The sequence below is a fragment of the Macrobrachium rosenbergii genome, chromosome 48 (genome assembly GCF_040412425.1).
Source record: "Macrobrachium rosenbergii isolate ZJJX-2024 chromosome 48, ASM4041242v1, whole genome shotgun sequence".
NCBI lineage: Eukaryota > Metazoa > Arthropoda > Malacostraca > Decapoda > Palaemonidae > Macrobrachium > Macrobrachium rosenbergii.
Window position 1 is genome coordinate 77,355,715 of NC_089788.1, and position 20,975 is coordinate 77,376,689.

At 35.1% G+C, this 20,975-nt stretch overlaps 3 protein-coding genes and 1 long non-coding RNA gene across 4 annotated transcripts in view; 1 reads left to right on the forward strand and 3 right to left on the reverse strand.

The window, feature by feature from the left end:
* LOC136831608 (uncharacterized) overlaps window positions 1-14,115 on the forward strand; it is a 149,692-nt gene extending 135,577 nt beyond the window's left edge. Inside the window, exon 3 of the long non-coding RNA XR_010850940.1 lies at window positions 14,103-14,115. This is a non-coding gene — a long non-coding RNA (uncharacterized lncRNA). The remainder of the gene's footprint in view (window positions 1-14,102) is intronic.
* Window positions 4,176-6,540, reverse strand: LOC136831600 (trypsin inhibitor ClTI-1-like). The gene is made up of 4 exons (XM_067092234.1): window positions 6,448-6,540; window positions 5,543-5,651; window positions 5,024-5,170; window positions 4,176-4,366 (listed from the first exon to the last, which is right to left on the reverse strand). The coding sequence occupies exons 2-4, from the start codon at window positions 5,634-5,636 to the stop codon at window positions 4,356-4,358; spliced, it is 252 nt and encodes an 83-aa protein (XP_066948335.1). The 5' UTR covers window positions 5,637-5,651; window positions 6,448-6,540; the 3' UTR covers window positions 4,176-4,355.
* Window positions 8,792-10,936, reverse strand: LOC136831603 (protease inhibitor 2-like). The gene is made up of 4 exons (XM_067092237.1): window positions 10,916-10,936; window positions 10,624-10,732; window positions 9,964-10,110; window positions 8,792-8,996 (listed from the first exon to the last, which is right to left on the reverse strand). The coding sequence occupies exons 2-4, from the start codon at window positions 10,715-10,717 to the stop codon at window positions 8,986-8,988; spliced, it is 252 nt and encodes an 83-aa protein (XP_066948338.1). The 5' UTR covers window positions 10,718-10,732; window positions 10,916-10,936; the 3' UTR covers window positions 8,792-8,985.
* A 331-nt stretch (window positions 14,116-14,446) lies between the features above and the next one.
* On the reverse strand, window positions 14,447-19,046 carry LOC136831589 (sperm-associated acrosin inhibitor-like). The gene is made up of 5 exons (XM_067092221.1): window positions 18,986-19,046; window positions 17,852-17,998; window positions 15,632-15,740; window positions 14,974-15,120; window positions 14,447-14,574 (listed from the first exon to the last, which is right to left on the reverse strand). The coding sequence occupies exons 2-5, from the start codon at window positions 17,945-17,947 to the stop codon at window positions 14,561-14,563; spliced, it is 366 nt and encodes a 121-aa protein (XP_066948322.1). The 5' UTR covers window positions 17,948-17,998; window positions 18,986-19,046; the 3' UTR covers window positions 14,447-14,560.
* Window positions 19,047-20,975: the final 1,929 nt, after the last annotated feature.

Genomic DNA, 20,975 nt, shown 5'->3' on the forward strand with positions numbered 1-20,975 from the left:
ATAGGCAAACTGATGAAAGAACAAATACATTTCAACGTTCATTGACTGTCAAATGTTTCACTTATCTATAATCGCTAAGTAATATCACAAGGTTGATAAAGACGTGAACTCATGACTGGGAAAGTTTCGTATATTTACGAGCTCTGAAGTTTTTTAGTTTGCTCAGAAATAATGGAGAGAAAATAGACACACCTGAGATTATATTTGATTATAATTAAGAATCTCTCTTTCCCCTTTTCTGGTCTGCAAATGAAGTCCCCAGTATGGCTGAGTCAGTGACACTGGTAGTCAGAACGCCAGATAGATATCCCATAGTGACTTAGTTAATTCCCAGTATAATAATAGATAATAAAAGCACCCCACAGTCAGATTGGTTAATCTCATCACCATTTTAGTCAGAACGCCAGATAGATGTCCTACAGTGACTTAGTTAATTCTCAGTATAGTAATAGATAATAAAAGGTACCCACAGTCTAGATGGTTAATATCATCACCATTTTCCCTCTTTGCCAGTATCTTTCCTCCCCACTTTTTCTACAAAAACCATTGTTGTCACTTTCTCATTCCAACAGCCATACCAGAAACTTATTGACAAAATTAGCATGCATAAATTCTCAGCTTCAGGCAATTCTAAACAGACTAACTAGTGAACAATGACGAGAAACTTCTTACACTTGCTGCATTCTCCTTGGCATCGAATCCTTAGTCTTGGATTTTCACAGCTCTGCGCGATACCCAAGAGGCAGCTATTGGAGTACGTCTTGCCATCGCTGCCTCAAACGGGGTTGTAGACCGCTGTGCAACCAATGTTACCGCAAGCTGTAAAGCAAAAAATTATAGAAATAAATTCATACTATTTGTAATAGTGTTCATAGTCCTGTTGCTAGATAGTGAAGCTTGTATGACATTCTTGGATATTCAAGTCGATGGTCACTTTCAACTTCTAAAGTACCTCAACCAATCAGAATCAAGATTAACGATATCGGTTGGGTATATTTACAGTCATCCCTAAAAAAACAGGCTATAACAATATTAAATTTTGAAATGTTCTTACACATATTATTTTCAAATGCTGATGAAAACAATAAATAAGAGATAAGTGATTAAATCCTTTCAGTTAAGAAAACAAGAAACTGTGTCTTACATGGATCAATTTTGCCAGGACTGGCCTCTGATGTGCTGATAAAGGCAAACAGAGTGACAAGAAGTACAGCTGACAGTAATCCCATTTTCACCATCCTTGCGGTCTGAACCTGTAGAGAGAAGAAGGAAGTGATTATAGGATTTGCATGCGCAAACAATCTAGAATCTGTCCTAGCTTGAAGTTTTCTTAAAAATGAACCATTTTCTTCTAGATTTCATTGCTTATCTATTATCGTTTATTAGATACAACTTCAGTGGTGTTACTAGCAATATATATATATATATATATATATATATATATATATATATATATATATATATATATATATATATATATATATATATATATATATATATATATATATATATATTCTGAAATTAGTAACTCAAAGATAACTTTAATATCGAAATCACTTTATTAACCCTTCTGACAAGTATATTACTAAAAAAATGCTTAGAAAATCAAAACTCATTTTGTGTTAGGTGTGATATCAGCTGATCAATCTTTGAGAAAACATGCCCACCCACACACGCACACACACACACTCACGCACACACACAAACACACTTATGTGCGTGTGTGTGTGCACTTGCTTGTGTTTGTAAAGAACCAATATTTCACAATCAGTCTCCTGAGAGCTCAAAAATATCCCATTTATTAAAAAAATAATTTTTTGGTCTTGCCTGAACTGAAATGTGCAACAGAAGAAAAGACTGGGGATCTGCCGTGTTTCTATGTTGGCTGTCTTAACCTGACTGATAAATCTGGCCACAATAATCACTTATATACCCGGTGGTGACGCTCAGGAGAGTTGCCAGTTACCCATGACTGGTTTTCATAGTATGCTCCGGGTTCCGAGAAGAGCGATATTCCTCGCCTGCTGAGTTTTATACTTAATTGTTCCTAATTCTGTTATGGGATATCTCGTAGATATAACAGTTTCCCAAAATCATATTTCCATAGGAATGGAAATTCCAGAAGCCTCTGGACTGTGGCCACAGATCCGGCAATAACCATTGCCTCTCTCTGTCTCTCTCTCTCCTCCTCCTCCTCCTCCTCCTCCTCCTCCTCCTCCACTCTTGAGCTAGTTTCCATTCTCAGTTGAGTAAAAAACAAGTAAAAAACCCAGTCCCTCGTACCCACACACATACACACTTATATATACATATATATATGTATATATATATATATATATATATATATATATATATATATATATATATATATATATATTTATATACATATATGAATTTTATCACATCACCCTGATTCATAAGCAAGCATTAAGCTACAAAAGTCCTTTAATATCCAATTCGCTCTACCTCGGAAATAATATATTTTCATATATGTTAGCCGAAGGGGAATTTTTTAGTTGATAATAAGTTCGTTGTCTCGTGGGCTCGAACCACGGGAGACAAGAACTCAGGAGGACAGTGACGCACATTAAACCACACGGCCAACAATTGAGGTATAAGCTGATACCGACTCTCACTTACATATCACTGTCGAACTCAGGTATTTGTAATCAGAATCGATACCAACCCACTTCTACCGTGTTAACCATGTAGTGCGCGCGACGGTGATTTGTAGTTGGGAGTCAGTATCAACTTATACCTCCCTTGATGGCCGTGTGGTTTAAGGCGTCACTGTAGTCCTGAGTTCTTGTCTTCCGTGGTTCGAGCCTGCGAGACGACGAACTTATTACCAACTAAAAAATTCCCCTTTGGGTAACATATATGAAAATATATTATTTCTGAGGTAGAGCGAATTGGATATTAAGGACGTTTGCAGCTGAATACTTGTATACTTATATATATATATATATATATATATATATATATATATATATATATATATATATATATATATATATATATATATATATATATATATATATATACAGTATATATATATATATATATATATATATGTATATATATATATATATATATATATATATATATATATATATATATATATATATATATATATATATGTGTGTGTGTGTGTGTGTGTGTGTGTGTGTGTGCGTGTGTTTGCATGATTATGGATGTTGCATGTATGCTCACGAGTATAAAATCACTAAAGAAAATTATGAAAACCCGATCTGAAGTTACTATTGCGTATATAGGTCAAACCAAAAATATAAAAGCATCTAAGATGTATGAGTGTGGTGTTGATATCAATCCACAGTTTCAGAAAGATATTGACTGGAAATAGTCATATAAATCATAGTGAGGTAATAAATAGTAACTCACTTTGAACATGTAATTTACTTAATTTTTGCCAAACATCCAAAGGCATATACACACCAAGTATGTATTCATTACCTGGCAGAACAATGGTTGTGTCTGCAGTGAATGAGATTCGTATATTATGACGTTCGGGAGAGTCTAAGAACAGATGAAAGATGAATGTGGGGGTAAAAGAGAGCGTTTATGGGAGCGTCCGAATCTGTACTGTATTGGATAAACAGGGAGCATGAAAGGGCAGTTGTGCTAGGTGATTTAAATGCAAAAGTTTGTGACAGAGAAAAAGATGGCATAGTAGTCGGATGTCAAGTTCCTGGATTAAATCAGAATGGAGAGACTCTTGTGGAAGAATGTTTGGAAAGGAATGTTGGGATATCTGAAGGTGAGAATCCTGCTGTGAGGATGTGAGGGCCCAACTATGTCCTAAGTCATGGTCCTTATATTTTCGGAGGAGTCTATCAACTTTTCCCCTTCTAATATACATGGAAAAGTGATGTTTAGAATATTTAGAATGTTTGTAGATTGTAAGAAGTTCAGTTGTATAAATGAGATGGCTAAAAATTACTTAATTGTTACTTTTATTTCATTCGCAAAATTTACCAAAACAATGTTTTCGTTTCAAATCAATGGCTGGTTCCACATATGTGCTCCTAATTTCCAAGCTTCTTAAATCAATCAAAAAATGGTAACTTTACTTACTAGCATTTTCTAGGATGATTATTTGTAAATTAATATCTATACAAAACTCTTTGATACTCGTAGGGAAATAAAAGATAAAATCAGACTTTAGACGCAGGTTTTATTTGATTTACTCATGAATGATACAATGCTGCAGTAATGATTAATTCAGTGAATGATATAAACTGACATACGTGAAGAATTACATCAGTTATACGGATGACTTTTTTCGTTTTTTTTATCTATTTTTTTCCATATCTAATGAGTACTTCTGTCACTCACTAATATCCACCTGTAGAATAAAAATGAAATATTTTAAAAATGAATGATTTATGTGATGGTTTGAATGAATTTATAAAAAATGGATTGAATAAGTCAATTAAGGTTTAAATAAATAAAATCATGGGCAAATTGATGAATAAAGATATGTTTCAAAAGCTGATTGACTGTCCAGCGTTTCCATTATCTGTAATCACTAAGGAATCTTACAAGTTTGATAAAGACATGAACTCATGACCGGGAAAGTTTCATATATTTATGAGCTCTGAAGTTTTGTAGTTGCTCATGAAATAATGGAGAGAAAATGAACGCAACCCTCGAGATTATATTCATATATAATTAATTTTCTCTCTCCTGTTCTGGTCTGCGTTCAAGTCTCCAATATGGCCGAGCCAGTGACTTTGGTAGGTAGAACGCCAGATAGGTATCCCACACTGACTTCCAATAAAGGAATAGATGATGAAAGTACCCTCGCAGTCAAACTGGTTATTCTCATCACCATTTTCCCTCTTTGCCAGTCTCTTTTCTCCCCATTCTCTCTACAGGTGCAAACCATCTCAACGTTCTCAAGTCACTCATTTGTTCACTTTGACGATACAAAAATCATACATAAATGAAACTACAGGTAATTCTAAGCAGGCTAAAAGCTGAATAATAACGAGAAACTTACACTGGCTGCATTCTCCTTGGCATCGGAACCTTATTCTTCGACTTTCGCATCTCTGCGCGATACCTAAGAAGCAGCCGTTGGAGTACGTCTTCCCATTACTGCCACAAACGGGGTCGTAGTGCAATGGGCAAGCAATGTTACCACAAGCTGTTAAGCAAAAAATATTAAATACAATTATTGCCATTCGTATCAGTATTTCTAGTGTCCTTAATTAAATTATGGTAGATAGTAAAGCTGGTATGACATTCTTGGACATTCGTAAAGATGGTGGAGGATCTATATGTATAGAAATGGGTATTATATTCACCCTCGGCACCCAGAATACCTCAGCCAATCAGAATCAAGATAGGGAGTACCAGTTAGGTGTATTTACCGTTATCTCTACAAACACAGGCTAAAACAATGTTAAGTCGTGAAGTATTCTTCTACATATTATTTTTAAACACTGATGAAAAAAATTTGAGTAACAAATAAGTGATGAAGTCCAAACTATTATGAAAACAAGACGTTGAGTCTTACATGGATCAGGCTTGTGAGGACTGGCCTCTGATATGCTGATAAAGGCAAACAGAGTGACGACAAGCAGAGCTGACAGTAATCCCATTTTCACCATCTTTGCGGTCTGAACCTGTAGAGAAAAGAAGGAAGCGGTTATGGGCTTCGTATGCACAAATAATTTAGAACCTGCAGAATGTCCTAACTTGAAGTTTTCCTACAGATGAACCATTTTCTTCAAGGTTTTATTGCTTTTCTGTACTCGTTTGTTAGATAGAATTTGGCAATGTGTATACTACACACACACACACACACACACACACACACACATATATATATATACATATATATATATATATATATATATATATATATATATATATATATATATATATATATATATATATATATATATATATAAATATAAACTTTATCACATACACATTTGTTCTGTGCATTAGTAGAATTACTAACAAGACCTCATTCAAAGTGGATGGTATCTGAATGAATATCTCCACTAGATACCATCCAGTTTGGATGAGGTCTATTAGTAATATATATATATATATATATATATATATATATATATATATATATATATATATATATATATATATATATATATATATTAACCAAAAGATACATTTGATATTGAAATCACTTTATCAACCCCTCTGACAAGTATACTATTGAAAAATACTTAGAAGATCTAAAGGAAACATGTAAACGCATTTGTGTCAGTCTTGACATCAGTCATCCAGTCTTTGAGAAAACATATTCACCCACTCTCACGCACACACACTTACTGTATATCTGTGTGTGTTTGTACTCACTTGTGTTTGTAAAGAACCAATATTTCAAAATTATCCTGAAAACTCAAAAATATCCTTATCTATCCAAAAATTAAAAATAACGTTTTTTTTTTTTACCTGAACTGTAATATGCAACAGAAGAAAAGATTAAGGATCTGAGATGCTTGTGATTTGGGTGTCTAACCTGACTGATGAAACTAGACATAAAATTCGCTTATATATCCGACGGTGACGTTCAGAATTGCCAGTTACCCAATATTATCACACGCCCCCGCACCCCGCCCCGGCTGGTTCCTCTATTGTGCTCCGGGTTCCGTGAGGAGCAGTACTCCTCGCCTGCTGAGTTTTTTACTTAAATCTTAACCCTGTACGTATGAGTAAAATTCCCTCCCAGATTTAAAGGGAAAAAAATAGAGAAAGAGAAGGGATGTTTTATTCTTTTGGAAATGAATTAATGAGAAACTTGACACTGCTTCTTAGCGACTCTTGTTAAGAGAATAACAAATAAATTAGAGAATTTTTTATTTTTCCCAGGCTTCGCGCCCCCCTTAGAAATTGCTGACGCTCCCAGGATAAGAACCACTGCTATAAGTGATTAAGGTTCCCAAAGTCAGGAGAAATTAGTGATAATTCCAAAGTCTATTATGGGATGTTCCGTAAATGTAACAGTTTCCTCAGCTAATATTTTCAAACGAATGGATGTACCAGTCGCCTGACCTCGTATTTGAAGCGTTGTATATTTTACATACGCAAAAACAACGTCCTGATAATTCTGATAAGTTACATAATTCGCAAACTCATGGCCCTAAACATTTCTCACGATTATGAAACATTTCGGAACTTGTTGGTAAAACTAAGGCTTATAGCGTAGGTGTTGTTAGACTTGGTTGTAAATTCCGATAAGTAGGAAAACTCAATAAGCTGCTGAAACGTGGCCACAGATCCGGTAATGACCAGTAATATTCTCTCTCTCTCTCTCTCTCTCTCTCTCTCTCTCTCTCTCTCTCTCTCTCTCTCTCTCTCTCCTTCTTCACTCGTGAGCTGGTTGCTACCCGCAGTATTTCAAAAAGTTAAAAAAAAAAGCCCAGTCACTCTTGCGCGAGGACTCACACACACAAATACATACATACTTACATAAGTACACGTACACACGCATACATATATACACATGTAAATATATAAATATATATATATATATATATATATATATATATATATATATATATATATATATATATATATATAATATAAATATATATATAGGTGTGTGTGTGTATGTTGGGATGCGTATGTGTATGCATCACCCCACGGAACTCAGAATTTAGACCCAAAATAGAGTTGGTACTTTCCACAAAAGCCCCTCAAATAAACAAGAAATAAGAGCGTTTATATCTTCTATATACCATAGAGGATGAGACAACGGAAATATATGAATATCAATCTTAATTTGTCCCAACAAAATTTTAGAAAATTGTATGAATATGGCCGATAAAATCCATAAATGAATTGTTTTTATTATTTATCGTTTGTTTAGATAAAGCAGCGTTTTGGAAAGACGTTAACTTGAAAAGGTTTTATAAACAGGAATGAGATAATGCAATGCATCGCATTTTATGATTGTAATCTATTTCCTTTATGTCAGACATCTAAAGACATACTATATACACCCTGTACATATTGCATCACCTGGTAGAACAGAGAATGATTGTGTCTGTAGTGAAGAAGATTTGCATATTATTACATACGGAAGACTCTGGAAGCAGGTGAAAGAGAATGTTTATTGTTGTGTCTGAATCTGTACTGTATTGGATAAACAGGGGTCATGAAAGGGCAGTTGTGCTAGGTGATTTAAATGCAAAAGTATGTGACAGAGAAAAAGATGGTAGGGCAGTCAGGTGTCAAGTTCCTAGATTAAATCAGAATGGAGAGACTCTTGTGGAAAAATGTTTGGAAAGGAATGTAGGAATATGTGAAGGTGATAACCCTGCAGTGAGGATGTGAGGAAATGGGGGTGGGGGCGGGCGGTAAATATTAGCTCATCAGAACACCCCTAAGCCTAACTATGTCCTAAGTCATGGTCCTTGTATTTTCAGAGCAGTTTGTCAAGTTTTCCCCTTCTTACACACATGAAAAAGTGATGTTTAGAATATTTAGAATGTTTGTAGATTGTAAGAAGTTCAGTTGTATAAATGAGATTGCTAAAGATTGCTTAATGATTATTTTTACTTTATTCACAAAATTTAACAAAACAAAATTTACCAAAACAATGTTTTCGTTTCAAATCAATCGTTGGTTCCACATAATTATGTGCTCCTAATTTCCAGGCTTCTTAAATTCATCAAATCAATGGTAACTTTACTTACTAATATTTCTATGATGATTATTTGCAAATTAACATCTATACAAAACTCTTTGATACTCGTAGGGAAATAAAAGATAAAATCAGATTTTAGATGCAGGTTTTATTTGATTTATTCATGAATGATACAATTCTGCAGTAATAATTCATTCAGTGAATGATGCAGATATTTCATGTAGGAAATTTAAGTCAAACATACACTGACATAAGTAAAGGATTACATAAGTGATACAGATGAATTTATGTATCATTTTTAACTATTTTTTTCTATACTTAATGAGTACTTCTGTCGCTCACTAATATCTACCTGTAGAAGAAAAAAGAAACATATTAAAAAGGAATGACTCATATGATGGTTTGAATAAATTTATTTAAAAATTAAGTTAAATTCCTCCTGGGCCTCTGCGAGGCTCATAGGACAGGCGCTGATCTGTTTCTTTGGCCGAAAGCCAGTGGGGGAAAGGTACCAATGTCTAAGACGTGGTCAGCGTGTCGCTAGGCCCACAGTTTAACCCCCCCAGCCCAAGGGCTGGTAACTATTCTCCTGCTCAGTCTCGAGTTTTCAGACCATTAGGTTAGCGGGCCACTGGGTTTATGCAATGGCGCCATCCAGGCCACAAGAGACCAGCAGGATTTGAACCTCGGTCCTCTCGACTGGTAGACGAGAACCTTTCCACTGCGCCACCGGTAAATTAATACATAAATAAATAAATTCTTGGGCAAACAGATGACTAAAGAGATACGTTTTTACAATTTATAGATTGTCCAGCGTTTCACTTAACAGTAATCACTAAGGAATTTTGCGAGGTTGATAAAGACATGAAATCATGACTGGGAAAGCTTCATATATTCACAAGCTCTGAAGTTTTTATGGTTTCTCAAGAAATAATGGACAGGAAATGAATGCAACCCTTGAGATTATATTCAAATATAATTAATTTTGTCTCTCTCTCTCTCTCCTGTTCCGGTCTGCACAGAAGTCTCCAATATGGCCTAGCCTGTGCCCTTGGTAGTCAGAACGCCAGATAGATATCCTATATTGACTTCCAATAAAGTAATAGTAGTAAAAGTACTCTCACAGTCAAATTTGTTCATATCTTCACCACTTTCCGTCTTTGCCAGTCTCTTTTCTCCCCATTCTCTCTACGTGGACAGACCATTTCAACGTTCTCACTTTAGTCATTTGTTCACTTTGATGATGCAAAAATCATGCATAAATTAAACTACAGGTAATTCTAACTAGACTAAATACTGAATGATGACGAGAAACTCACACTTGCCGCACTCTCCTTGGCATTGCACCCTTAGTCTGGGATTATTGCATCTCTGTGTGAGATCGAAGATGCAGGGGTTAGAGTAGGTCTTCCCATCACTGCCACAGATGGGTCTGTATACCGCTAAGCAAACACGACCAACACAAGCTGTAGAGCAAAAAGAATTCAATATAACTCATAGTACTTGCATTAGTGCTTATAGTCTTGTTGCTAAATTGTGCTAGATAGTGAAGCTTGTATGAAATTCTTGGATATTCATGACTATGGTACAGCATCTAAAAGTATAAAAATGGATATCATATTCACCCTCGACTCCCATAATGCCTCAACCAATCAGAATCAAGATAAACAATATCAGTTAGGTACATTTACCGTCATATCTAAAATCTAAAATGACAGGCTAGAGCAATGTTAATTTTTAAATATTCTTGTACATATAATTTACCACTAATCAAAAAAATTAGTAATAAATAAGCGATGAGGTCCCACCTATTATGAAAAAAAGAAGTTGAGTCTTGGTAAGTCTTAGATAAGACAGGCTTAACAATATTAAAGTTTGAAATATTCTTATACATGTTATCTTTAAACACGGATGAAAAAATAAATAATAGATAAGTGATTAAATCCTCCCATCTCAGAAAACTAGAAGTTGAGTCTTACATGGATCAGGCTTGCCAGGACTGGCCTGTGATGTGCCGATGATGGCAAACAGGGTGACGAGAAGCACAGCTGACAGTAATCCCATTTTCACCATTCTTGCAGTCTGAACCTGTGGAGAGAAGATTGAAATGGTTATAGGTTTGGCATGCACAAATAATTTCCTAGTTATTAAACGTGTTTGTAAAAAATAATTAATCTCCTGAGATATCAAAAATATACCTATTTATTATTCTTTTTTTTTTTCTTACCTGAACTGAAATGTGCAACAGGAAGAAAAGATTGGGGATCTCACCTGCTTATAAATTGGCAATCTTAACCTGTCTGATAAAACTGGGCACAATAATCACTTATATACCCAATGGTGACGTTCAGGAAAGTTGTCAATTACCTAATTTTGTCAGAAGCCTCGACTGGTTTTCCTATTGTGCTCCGGGTTCCGAGAGAAGCAACATTCCTCGCCTGCTGAGTTTCTTTACTTAAATCGATAGCTTTGGTTGATTAAGGGTCCCAGGGTTAGAAGAAATTAGTGTTTGTTACGAAGACTTTTATGGGATATCATGTAAATATAACAGTTTCCCAAACTCATATTACCAAAGTTGCTGAAATACTTGTTTTCAAGCCACTGTATAAGTGTGTCGAATCTACAGGATTGTTACTTGATAGTCAATATACATATAGGAAGCAGCTAAGTGCCTGCGATGCTCTTTTAGACTTGACATGCTATTTGCAAGGGAATCTTGATAAGGGTTTTGAGTGCAGAGTAATTCAGTTAGATTTTAGTGCTGCTTTCGATTCAGTAAATCACAAGGCACTTATGTATAAACTTCAAAATCTTGGAGTGGGTGAATATGTTTTAGGATTACTTCAAGATTTCCTTACAGGTAGGCAGCAGCGAGCTGCTGTGGACGGGATCTTTAGTGAACCAAGGCATATTTTGTCTGGAGTTCCACAAGGCAGCATTCTAGGTCCGCTGTTATTTTTAGTGTATAGAAGTGATTTGGTTGTTGGCCTGGAAAACAAGATTGTTCAGTTTGCCCATGATGCAACACTTGTGGGTGTAGTAAAGTCTCCACTTTTGAGAAATCAAGCTGCCCTCAGCCTCAGTCGGGACATGGAACAGGTCAGTGAATGGCGCAGTCGGTGGGGTATGAGGCTGAACTTCAGTAAAACGAAACACTATTGATTATAGATCTTGTACAAATTTCCTACCCCATCCTCCCCTTCAGGTGGATGGAACTTTGCTGAACGAGTCTGAAGCTTTAATTATTCTAGGTGTAACCTTTGACTCAGATCTGACTGTTGAGAAACATCTAATGAAAGTTTCAGTAAATACCGCACGAAAGTTAGGTCTTGTTCGTAAGGCCTCGTATATATTTATAATAGTGATAAAATCAATGCAGTCTGATGTAGGTAATTTTTCTTACCTTTACTAGAGTACTGTTCTCCGGTATGGATGTCTGCTTCTGCCAGAGATTTATCTCTTTTAGACAGAGTGGTTCGTGGTGGTAGGTTTCTGTTTCCTAATAGTAGTAGTTATGACTTGGACCATCGACGGATGGTCTCTTGTTTGTCACTTTTTCGTAAGTTGTATTTCAACAGAGTTCTTTCACATTCACAGCTGATCCCTGATCCCCTTTATCTGCCGAGAGCAAACCAGATTTGCTGAACAGCGGCACCAATGTGCAGTAAATGTGCCTCGCTGTCGAAATTCTCAGTTTCCAGAGGTTCTTTATTCCTCACACCTTTGGACTGTGGAACAGCCTCCCAGAGAATGCCGTGCATTGGAACTTCAGGAGTTCAAGCGAAGGTGCAATGCATCACTACCCTAATAATATTCTCCTTGCATTTTGATACCTTTTTATCTATTTGTTAATTGATCAATTTATTTTTTTATTTCTTAATAAGTGGGATCTCCTCTTTCTGTATTTCCCTTTACCTCCTCTTACCTCTTCCTAATGAATACCATAACATTCTTTGGAAGCTTGAATTTCAAGTCAATAGCCCCTTTGGTGGTATTGTTCCATATGAATAGGTTTCATCTTCTGAATAATAATAATAATAATAATAATAATAATAATAATAATAATAATAATAATAATAATAATAATAATAATAATAATAATAATGAATGGATGTAAAGTCGTCTGACCTTGCATTTAAAGAGTTGTATATTTTGTATAGGCAAAAACAACGTGCTTACAATTCTAATGAGATAAATAACTCACAGACACATTGCCATATATATATATCTCATGGTTATGAAACATTACTGAACTAGTGGTTTAAACTAGGGGTTATAGCGTAGGTGTTGTTAGACAAGCAGGAAGACTCCAGAAGCAGCTGAACCGTGGCCACAGATCTCTCTCTCTCTCTCTCTCTCCTCTCTCTCTCTCTCTCTCTCTCTCTCTCTCTCTCTCTCTCTCTCTCTCTCTCTCTCTCTCTCTCTTCCTCCTCCTCCTCCTCATCCTCCTCCATTCGTGAGCTAGTTGCCATTCTCAGTTGAGTAAAAAGAAGAAAGTAAAAAACGCACTCAGTCACTCATAAACACACATACATATATATATATATAGATATACATATATGTCTATACACACACACACATATATATATACAAATATACATATGCATGTATGTGTGTGTGTGTTTGTGTGTTTGCATGTTTGTGGTGGTGGCATATATGCTCACATATATAAAACCACAAAAGAAAATTATAAAAACTGGATTTGGAGTTACTATTGCGTATATAAGTCAAACCGAAAATATAAGAACATCTAAGATATATGAGTGCGGTATTTATATCAGTCCACAATTTCAAAAAGATATTGATTAGAAATAGTCATATAAACAGTAATAAGAAAATATACAGTATCCCACTTTGAAAATCTAATTTACTTAATTTTTGCCAAACCTCCAAAGGCAAATACATACCTAGTATATTTTTATTACCTGGAAGAACAAACAGTGATTGTGTCTGCAGTGAGTGAGATTCGCATAATATTATATTCTGGAGAGTCTAAAAACAGGTGAAAGATACACGTGGGGGTAAAAGAGAGTGGTTATGGGAGTGTCTCAGTCTGTACTTGGTTATATAAATGGGGAGCATGAAAGGGTGGTTGTGCTAGGTGGCTTAAATGCAAAAGTATGAGACAAAGAAAGAGACTGTGATGTGGTATCATGTCAAGTCACAGTTACTGAGAGCAGAGCGTTCTGAGGAAAAATGTTTGGAAGGGAATGTAGGAATGTATGAAGGTGACAATCCTGCTGTGTGGAGTGGGGGTGGGGCTAAGGGTGGGATTGTCAAAAGCCCCTGAGCTAAAACAAGGTCCTAAGTCACTGTCCTAATATATTTCCGTGGGAGTGTGTCAACTCTGTACTTTCTTAAACATAAGTAAACTTGATATTTGTTCAATAAGTTTATTCTTCTCTGTGTTTCTCTGTCACCCTCTTATTTTGCTTTCCTATTTCTTCTATAGTTTTAGACAGGAAAAAAATATAACTTAGCCTGTAGCCTGTCATATGCATCATTTCCTTTATTGTTTAGTCAAATTAATGCTTAAAATATTCACAGTCTCTAATAAAAGCAGTTCAAAGATATAAATTTGATGGCTGAAACTGACTTCTTCATTGCTTTTATTTCATTCACAAAATGTATCAAATTAGTCATTTCCTTTCCCTTTAATGACCTACTCCAAGCAATTTTGAATAACAGAGCAAATAACAACTGATATTGATATTATGCTTTTGTATGGTTATTTGTTAATTCATCTCTGCAATTAAACCTATTGATATCTAAATGGAAATGAAAATAAATAACTGGATTTTTATGCACATTTTATTACTTTTTTTCATAAATGATACAATGCTTCAGTGATAATTTCTTTAATGAAAGATACAGCTATTTCATGGAATAAATCTTTTAATGAAGACCGTCTGTCACTCAGTGATGTGCACCTGTAGGGGATAAATGAAATATGTTTGGAATGAATGAATAAAATGGAGTCTGAATTAATTGATTAAAAATGAATTGAATAAGTAATCTATGAATGAATAAATTCATAGGCAAACTGATGAATAAACAGATGCTTACATGGGATAATATATATGAGATATATATATATATATATATATATATATATATATATATATATATATATATATATATATATATATATATATATATATATAAACACACACACTTGCTCAATTTCTAATCTGCATTGAAATCTCAGTATGACTGGGTTATTTTCACTCTTCCAGTTTCTTTTCTCACCATTCTCTCCACACATGCAGACCACATCAATGCTTGTATATCTGAAATGACTAAATATAATATACTTAAAGAAAACTTACACTTCCTGCATTCTCCATAGCAATGAAGCCTAAGCCTAGGATTCTCACATCTCCTCACAAAGCTGTATAAGCAGAAATTGAGGTATGTTTGCCCATCGTTGGCACAAATAGGTAGGAAATGAAGACCGCAGGCTCTATAGTCGCAATCTGAAGAAGAAGAAATCTTAAATAATGTTATTGTTATCAGTAGGAATATTCATAGACTTTTAGTTAAATTATACAAGATGGTGGAGCTAGTATGAAAATCTTGGATATTTTTGACGAGTTTATATTATTCAGAAATTTATAATAGGATATTCTATTTGTTGTAGAACAGAACAGAAAATCTAATTTAGGCCAAAGGCCAACCTCTGGGACCTATGGGTCATTCAGCACTGAAGCTGAAATTGACAGTAAAAAGGTGTAAAATGAGTAACAGGAGGAAAACCTTGCAGTTGCACTATGAAACAATTGTTAGGAGAGGGTGGAAGGTAAGAAGGAAGAAAGATTGTGAATGGCTATACAGTAGTAAGAATGAAAGGGGTTGCAGCTAGGGGCAGAAGGGATGCTGCAAAGATGTTTAGGTTATGCCTACTGCTCACTGACAGCACTACCAATCTACGGGGTATATTTATTGCAGATCTGTACAATTCCACCAAAACAAAATGCTACGTCTTACCTGGATCAGTTGTGCTAGGCTTGGCCTCTGTTGTGCTGAGGAAGGTAAACAGAGTTACGACGAGCACAGCTGACATTAATCCTGTTTTCACCATCTTTGTGGTCTGAATCTGTAGTGAGAATAAAGGAGTGGTTGTAGGTTTAACATGCCCAAAGAGTTTTAAATATGAAGAATGTCCTGCATTACTTAGAGTCGTGTTAAAAATTAGTATAGCTTCTCCCATATGTTGTTAATTTTTCAGGCTTGTAGATTCGGTACAATATTAGTTATGTTACTGGCCATATATATATATATATATATATATATATATATATATATATATATATATATATATATATATATATATATATATATATATATATATATATATATATATAAATATATATACATATTCATATATATATGTATGTATATATATATATATATATATATATATATATATATATGTGTGTGTGTGTGTGTGTGTGTGTATATATATATATATATATATATATATATATATATATATATATATATATATATATATATATATATATATATATATATATATATATATATATATATATATATATATATATATATATATATGTGTATATATATATATATTATATTATATATATATATACTGTATATACTGTATATGTATATATATATATGGGTATAAATTCCGTATGTTTATCAATGCACAGTAATACACAATTAAACTCCTCAGTGCCTTGCATTATCTCTTGTCTTACCTGAACTGACTTTGCAACAGGATAAAAGGAAGGGAAACTTCCGTGTTTCTAAATTGAGCGTCTCAACCCGGCTAATTGTAAGGCCAGAATTATTGCCACTTATATAGCTGGTGTTAGGGTTGCATGAGAGTTGCCAATTATCCCGAATCATCAGACTCCCCGACTTCTTTTCCAAAATTCCTCGCCTGCTGAGTTTTGTGTTTAAATCATCGGTTCCGAGTGATTACGGCTCTCAGGGTTAGAAGAAATTAATGTCATGATTATCATGGGGTTTCTTACGAAACATCCGTGAAATATAACATTTTCCAAAGTCATGTTTCCATACGAATAGATGTGCCAGTCGCCTGACCTCGTATTTAAAGCGTTTCATGTTTTCCATCAAGAAAAACAGCATCGCTTTAATGCTAATAAGATAAATACTTCACAGACACATGCCCATGAACATGTCCCATGATTGTGAAATACATCTGAGCTCCTGGGTTGTACCACAAGCTAAAGTGCAAGTGTTATTGAATTTGCCCATAAAATCCGAATACTAGGAAAATGGCAGAAGCCTCCGAACCGTGACCACAGATCCGATAATAACCGGTATCTCTCTCTCTCTCTCTCTCTCTCTCTCTCTCTCTCTCTCTCTCTCTCTCTCCCCCTTCTTCATTCGTGAGCTAGGAAATTTGAATAACAGAACAAATAGTAACTGATATCAAAATTATGTTTTAGTATGGTTATTTGTTAATTCATCTCTGCACTTAAACCTACTGATATCTAAATGGAAATGAAAATAAATAATTGGATTTTTATGCATATTTTATTACTATTTTTCATAAATGATTCAATGCCACAGTCATAATTGCTTTAGTGAAAGATACAGCTATTTCATGGAAGAGATCTCTTGCAAACCTCAAGTGAAATACTTGAAGGATTACATCTATGATACAGTTGATTTTCTGTATCGTGTTTGAAACTACATCTTCCACCTTTAATGAAGACCTTCTGTCACTCAGTGATATCTACCTGTAGGGGATAAATAAAATATGTTTGGAATGAATGAATAAAAATGGACTTTGAATAGACTGATTCAAAAGGAATTGAATAAGTAATTTATGAATTAATAAATTCGTAGGCAAACTGGTAAATAAATAGATGATTCCATCTACTGTGAAATAATATATGTATAAATACATATACTGTATATATGTTTATATATATATATATATATATATATATATATATATATATATATATATATATATATATATATATACATAGATATAGACAAACACACACACACACACACTTGCTCACTTTCTAATCTGCATTGAAATCTCCAGTATGACTCTATTATTTTCATGCTTCCAATTTCTTTTCTCACCATTCTCTCCACACATCCAGACCACTTCAACCTGCTCTCTCCATTCATCTGTTTATTATCACAATACAGGTATATCTGAAATTACTAAATATATTATGCTTGATGAACACTTACACTTCCTGCATGTTCCATAGCATCGGATCGTAAGCCTAGGATTGTCGCATCTCTTCGCAAGGTTGAATAAGCAGGGATTGCCGTATGTTCCCCCATCGCTGCCACAAACTGGGTTGATTTCAAGAGTGCAGATTCGGTTGATGCAAACTGAAGAAGAAGAAATGTTAACTAATCTTATTGTCGTCAGTAAAAGTATTCACAGACTTGTTTGCTAAATTATACAAGATGGTGGAGCTAGTATGAAAACCTTGGATATTCATGACCAGTTTATAGTATTTAGAAATAAATAATAGGATATTATATTTATTGTAGAACCGAACAGAAAATCGAATTTAGGCCAAAGGCCAACCTCTGGGACCTATGAGGTCATTCAGCACTGAAGCTGAAATTGACAGTAAAAAGGTTTAAAAGGTGTAACGGGAGCAAAAACCTCGCAGTTGCACTATGAAACAATTGTTAGGAGAGGGTGGAAGGTAAGAAGGAAGAAAGATTGTGAATTGTTATACAATAGTAGGAATGAAAGGGGTGGCAGCTAGGGGCAGAAGGGATGCTGCAAAGATCTTTAAGTAATGCCTACTGTGCACTGCATGAGGAGTACTGACGGCACTACCAACCTACGGGGTATATTTATTGCAGATCTGTACAATTCATCCAAAACAAAATGCTGCGTCTTACCTGGATCAATTGCACCAGGCTTGGCCTCTGTTGTGCTGAGGATGGTAAACAGAGTTAAGAGAAGCACAGCTGACAGTAATCCTGTTTTCACCATCTTTGTGGTCTGAACCTGTAGTGAGAAGAAAGGAGCAGTTGTAGGTTTAACATTCCTAAAGAGTTTTAGATATGAAGAAAGTACTGTATTACTTAGAGTCGTTTTAAGAATTAGCTTAGCGTCTCCGATAGGTTATTAAATTTTCAGGCTCTTCGATTCAATACAATTTTATGTTATGTTTATATATATATATATATATATATATATATATATATATATATATATATATATATATATATATATATATATATATAAATTAGTATAAACTTAAGCATGTTTATCAATATACAATAATACAAAATTAAACTCCTCAGTGCTTTGTCTTATCCAGTTGATCCAAAAGACAAAGTCATCTCTTGTCTTACCTGAACTGACTTTGCAACAGAAGAAAAGGAAGGGAAACTTCCGTGTTTCCAAACTGAGTGTCTCAACCTCACTGATTTAAAGGCCAGAATTATTGCCACTTATATAGCTGGTGTTGGAGTTGCATGAGAGTTGCCAGTTATCCTGAGAGTTGCCAGTTATCCCGAATCATCAGATTCCGCGACTGCTTTTCCTAAATTGCTTAAGGTTCCGAGAACAATATTTCTCGCCTGCTGAGTTTTGTGCTTAAATCATCGGCTCTGAGTGATTACGGCTCTCAAGGTTAGAAGAAATTAATGTAATGATTATCATTGAGTCTCTTATGAGTCATCCATTTAATATAACAGTTTCCCAAAGTCATATTTTAATACGAATAGATGTGTCAGTCGCCTGACCTCGTGTTTAAAGCGTTTTATGTTTTGCACCAAAAAAAAAAACAACATCGTTTTAATGGTAATAAGCTAAATATTTCACAGACACATACCCAGAAACGCATCTCATGATTGTGAAAGATATCTGAGCTCCTGGGTTGTACCACAAGCTATGGAGTAAGTGTTGTTAAACTTTGTTATTAATGACGAAAAGTAGGAAACTGCCTCTGGCCACAGATCTGATAATAACCACTCTCTCTCTCTCTCTCTCTCTCTCTCTCTCTCTCTCTCTCTCTCTCTCTCTCTCTCTCTCTCTCTCCTTCTTCATTCGTGAGCTAGTTGCTTTTCTCAGTTGAGTGAAAACCAAGTAAAAAAAAAAAAACGCAAACAAACACATGTCCCTGCACGTACACATTTATAAATCATCTTCTTTCTCAGCATCTTTTCCCACCTCTATGTAGGGTCGATGTTTGTGACAGCTTTCCTCCACCCGGCTCGGTCAGACACATCGTCCACTGACAACGGTTTGTCTTCTCTAACTATATCCATCCACCTTCGCTTCGGTCTTTCTCTTGCTCTCCCACCAGGCACCTCTATCTGCGTCACTCTCGTCCCTACATATGTCTCATCCATTCTCACCACGTTACCATACCACTGCAGCCTCCTTTCCCGGGCCTTCTTTGATAGTTCTACGGATTTAGTGGTTGCTCTTATTCTTTTGATTTTTTATCCTGTCCATTTTTGTTACTCCACACATCCACCTGAGCATTTTCATCTCTTGCTTTCTCTCCTTACCGGCCATGTTTCCGCTCCATACATCAAAGCTGGTCTCACTACTGTCTCATACACTCTTCCTTTAGCCTTTATATTGATCCTGAGGTCGCACAAGACACCTGACATCTTTCTCCAATTTTTCCAATTAGCCTGCACTCTGTGTGTTATTTTTACATCCAAATTTCTATCATCAGCCACTGTTGAGCCAAGATACTTGCACTTTTCTACTAGGTTCATCATTGTCCCTTCCATACTAATTTCGTAGTCTTGATCTTCATTAAAACTTAGATATTCAGTCTTCTTCCTACTAATCTTTAAACCTCTGTCTTCCAGTACCTTCCTGCACTGCTCTAGTTTTGACTCCACTACCCCTCTGTTGGTGCTGCGTAACAAGATGTCATCAGGGAACAACATGCATCAAGGGGGATCGATCTCTCATTCCTTGAGATAGCACATCCATTATCAAGTCAAAAACATATGGACTTGAAGCAGATCCCTGATGTAAACCAACTCTTACTGGTATCCATTCAGTTATCCCAACACTGCTTCTAACCTGCGTTTCTGCTCCTCATACTTCCCCGGTGTTCCCTTTACTCCCATGCACCTCCAAACCTCTTGGCGTGGTGCAAACACTGCATCTGTCATTCCTCTTAATATATATATATATATATATATATATATATATATATATATATATATATATATATATATATATATATATATACATATATTTTTTATATGTGTGTGTGTGGGTGTGCTTGTGTGATTGCATGCTTGTAGTTGTAGTTGTGGGATGTATGCGACATACATGAAATTACGAAAGGAAAAATAAAAACCCAATTTGAAA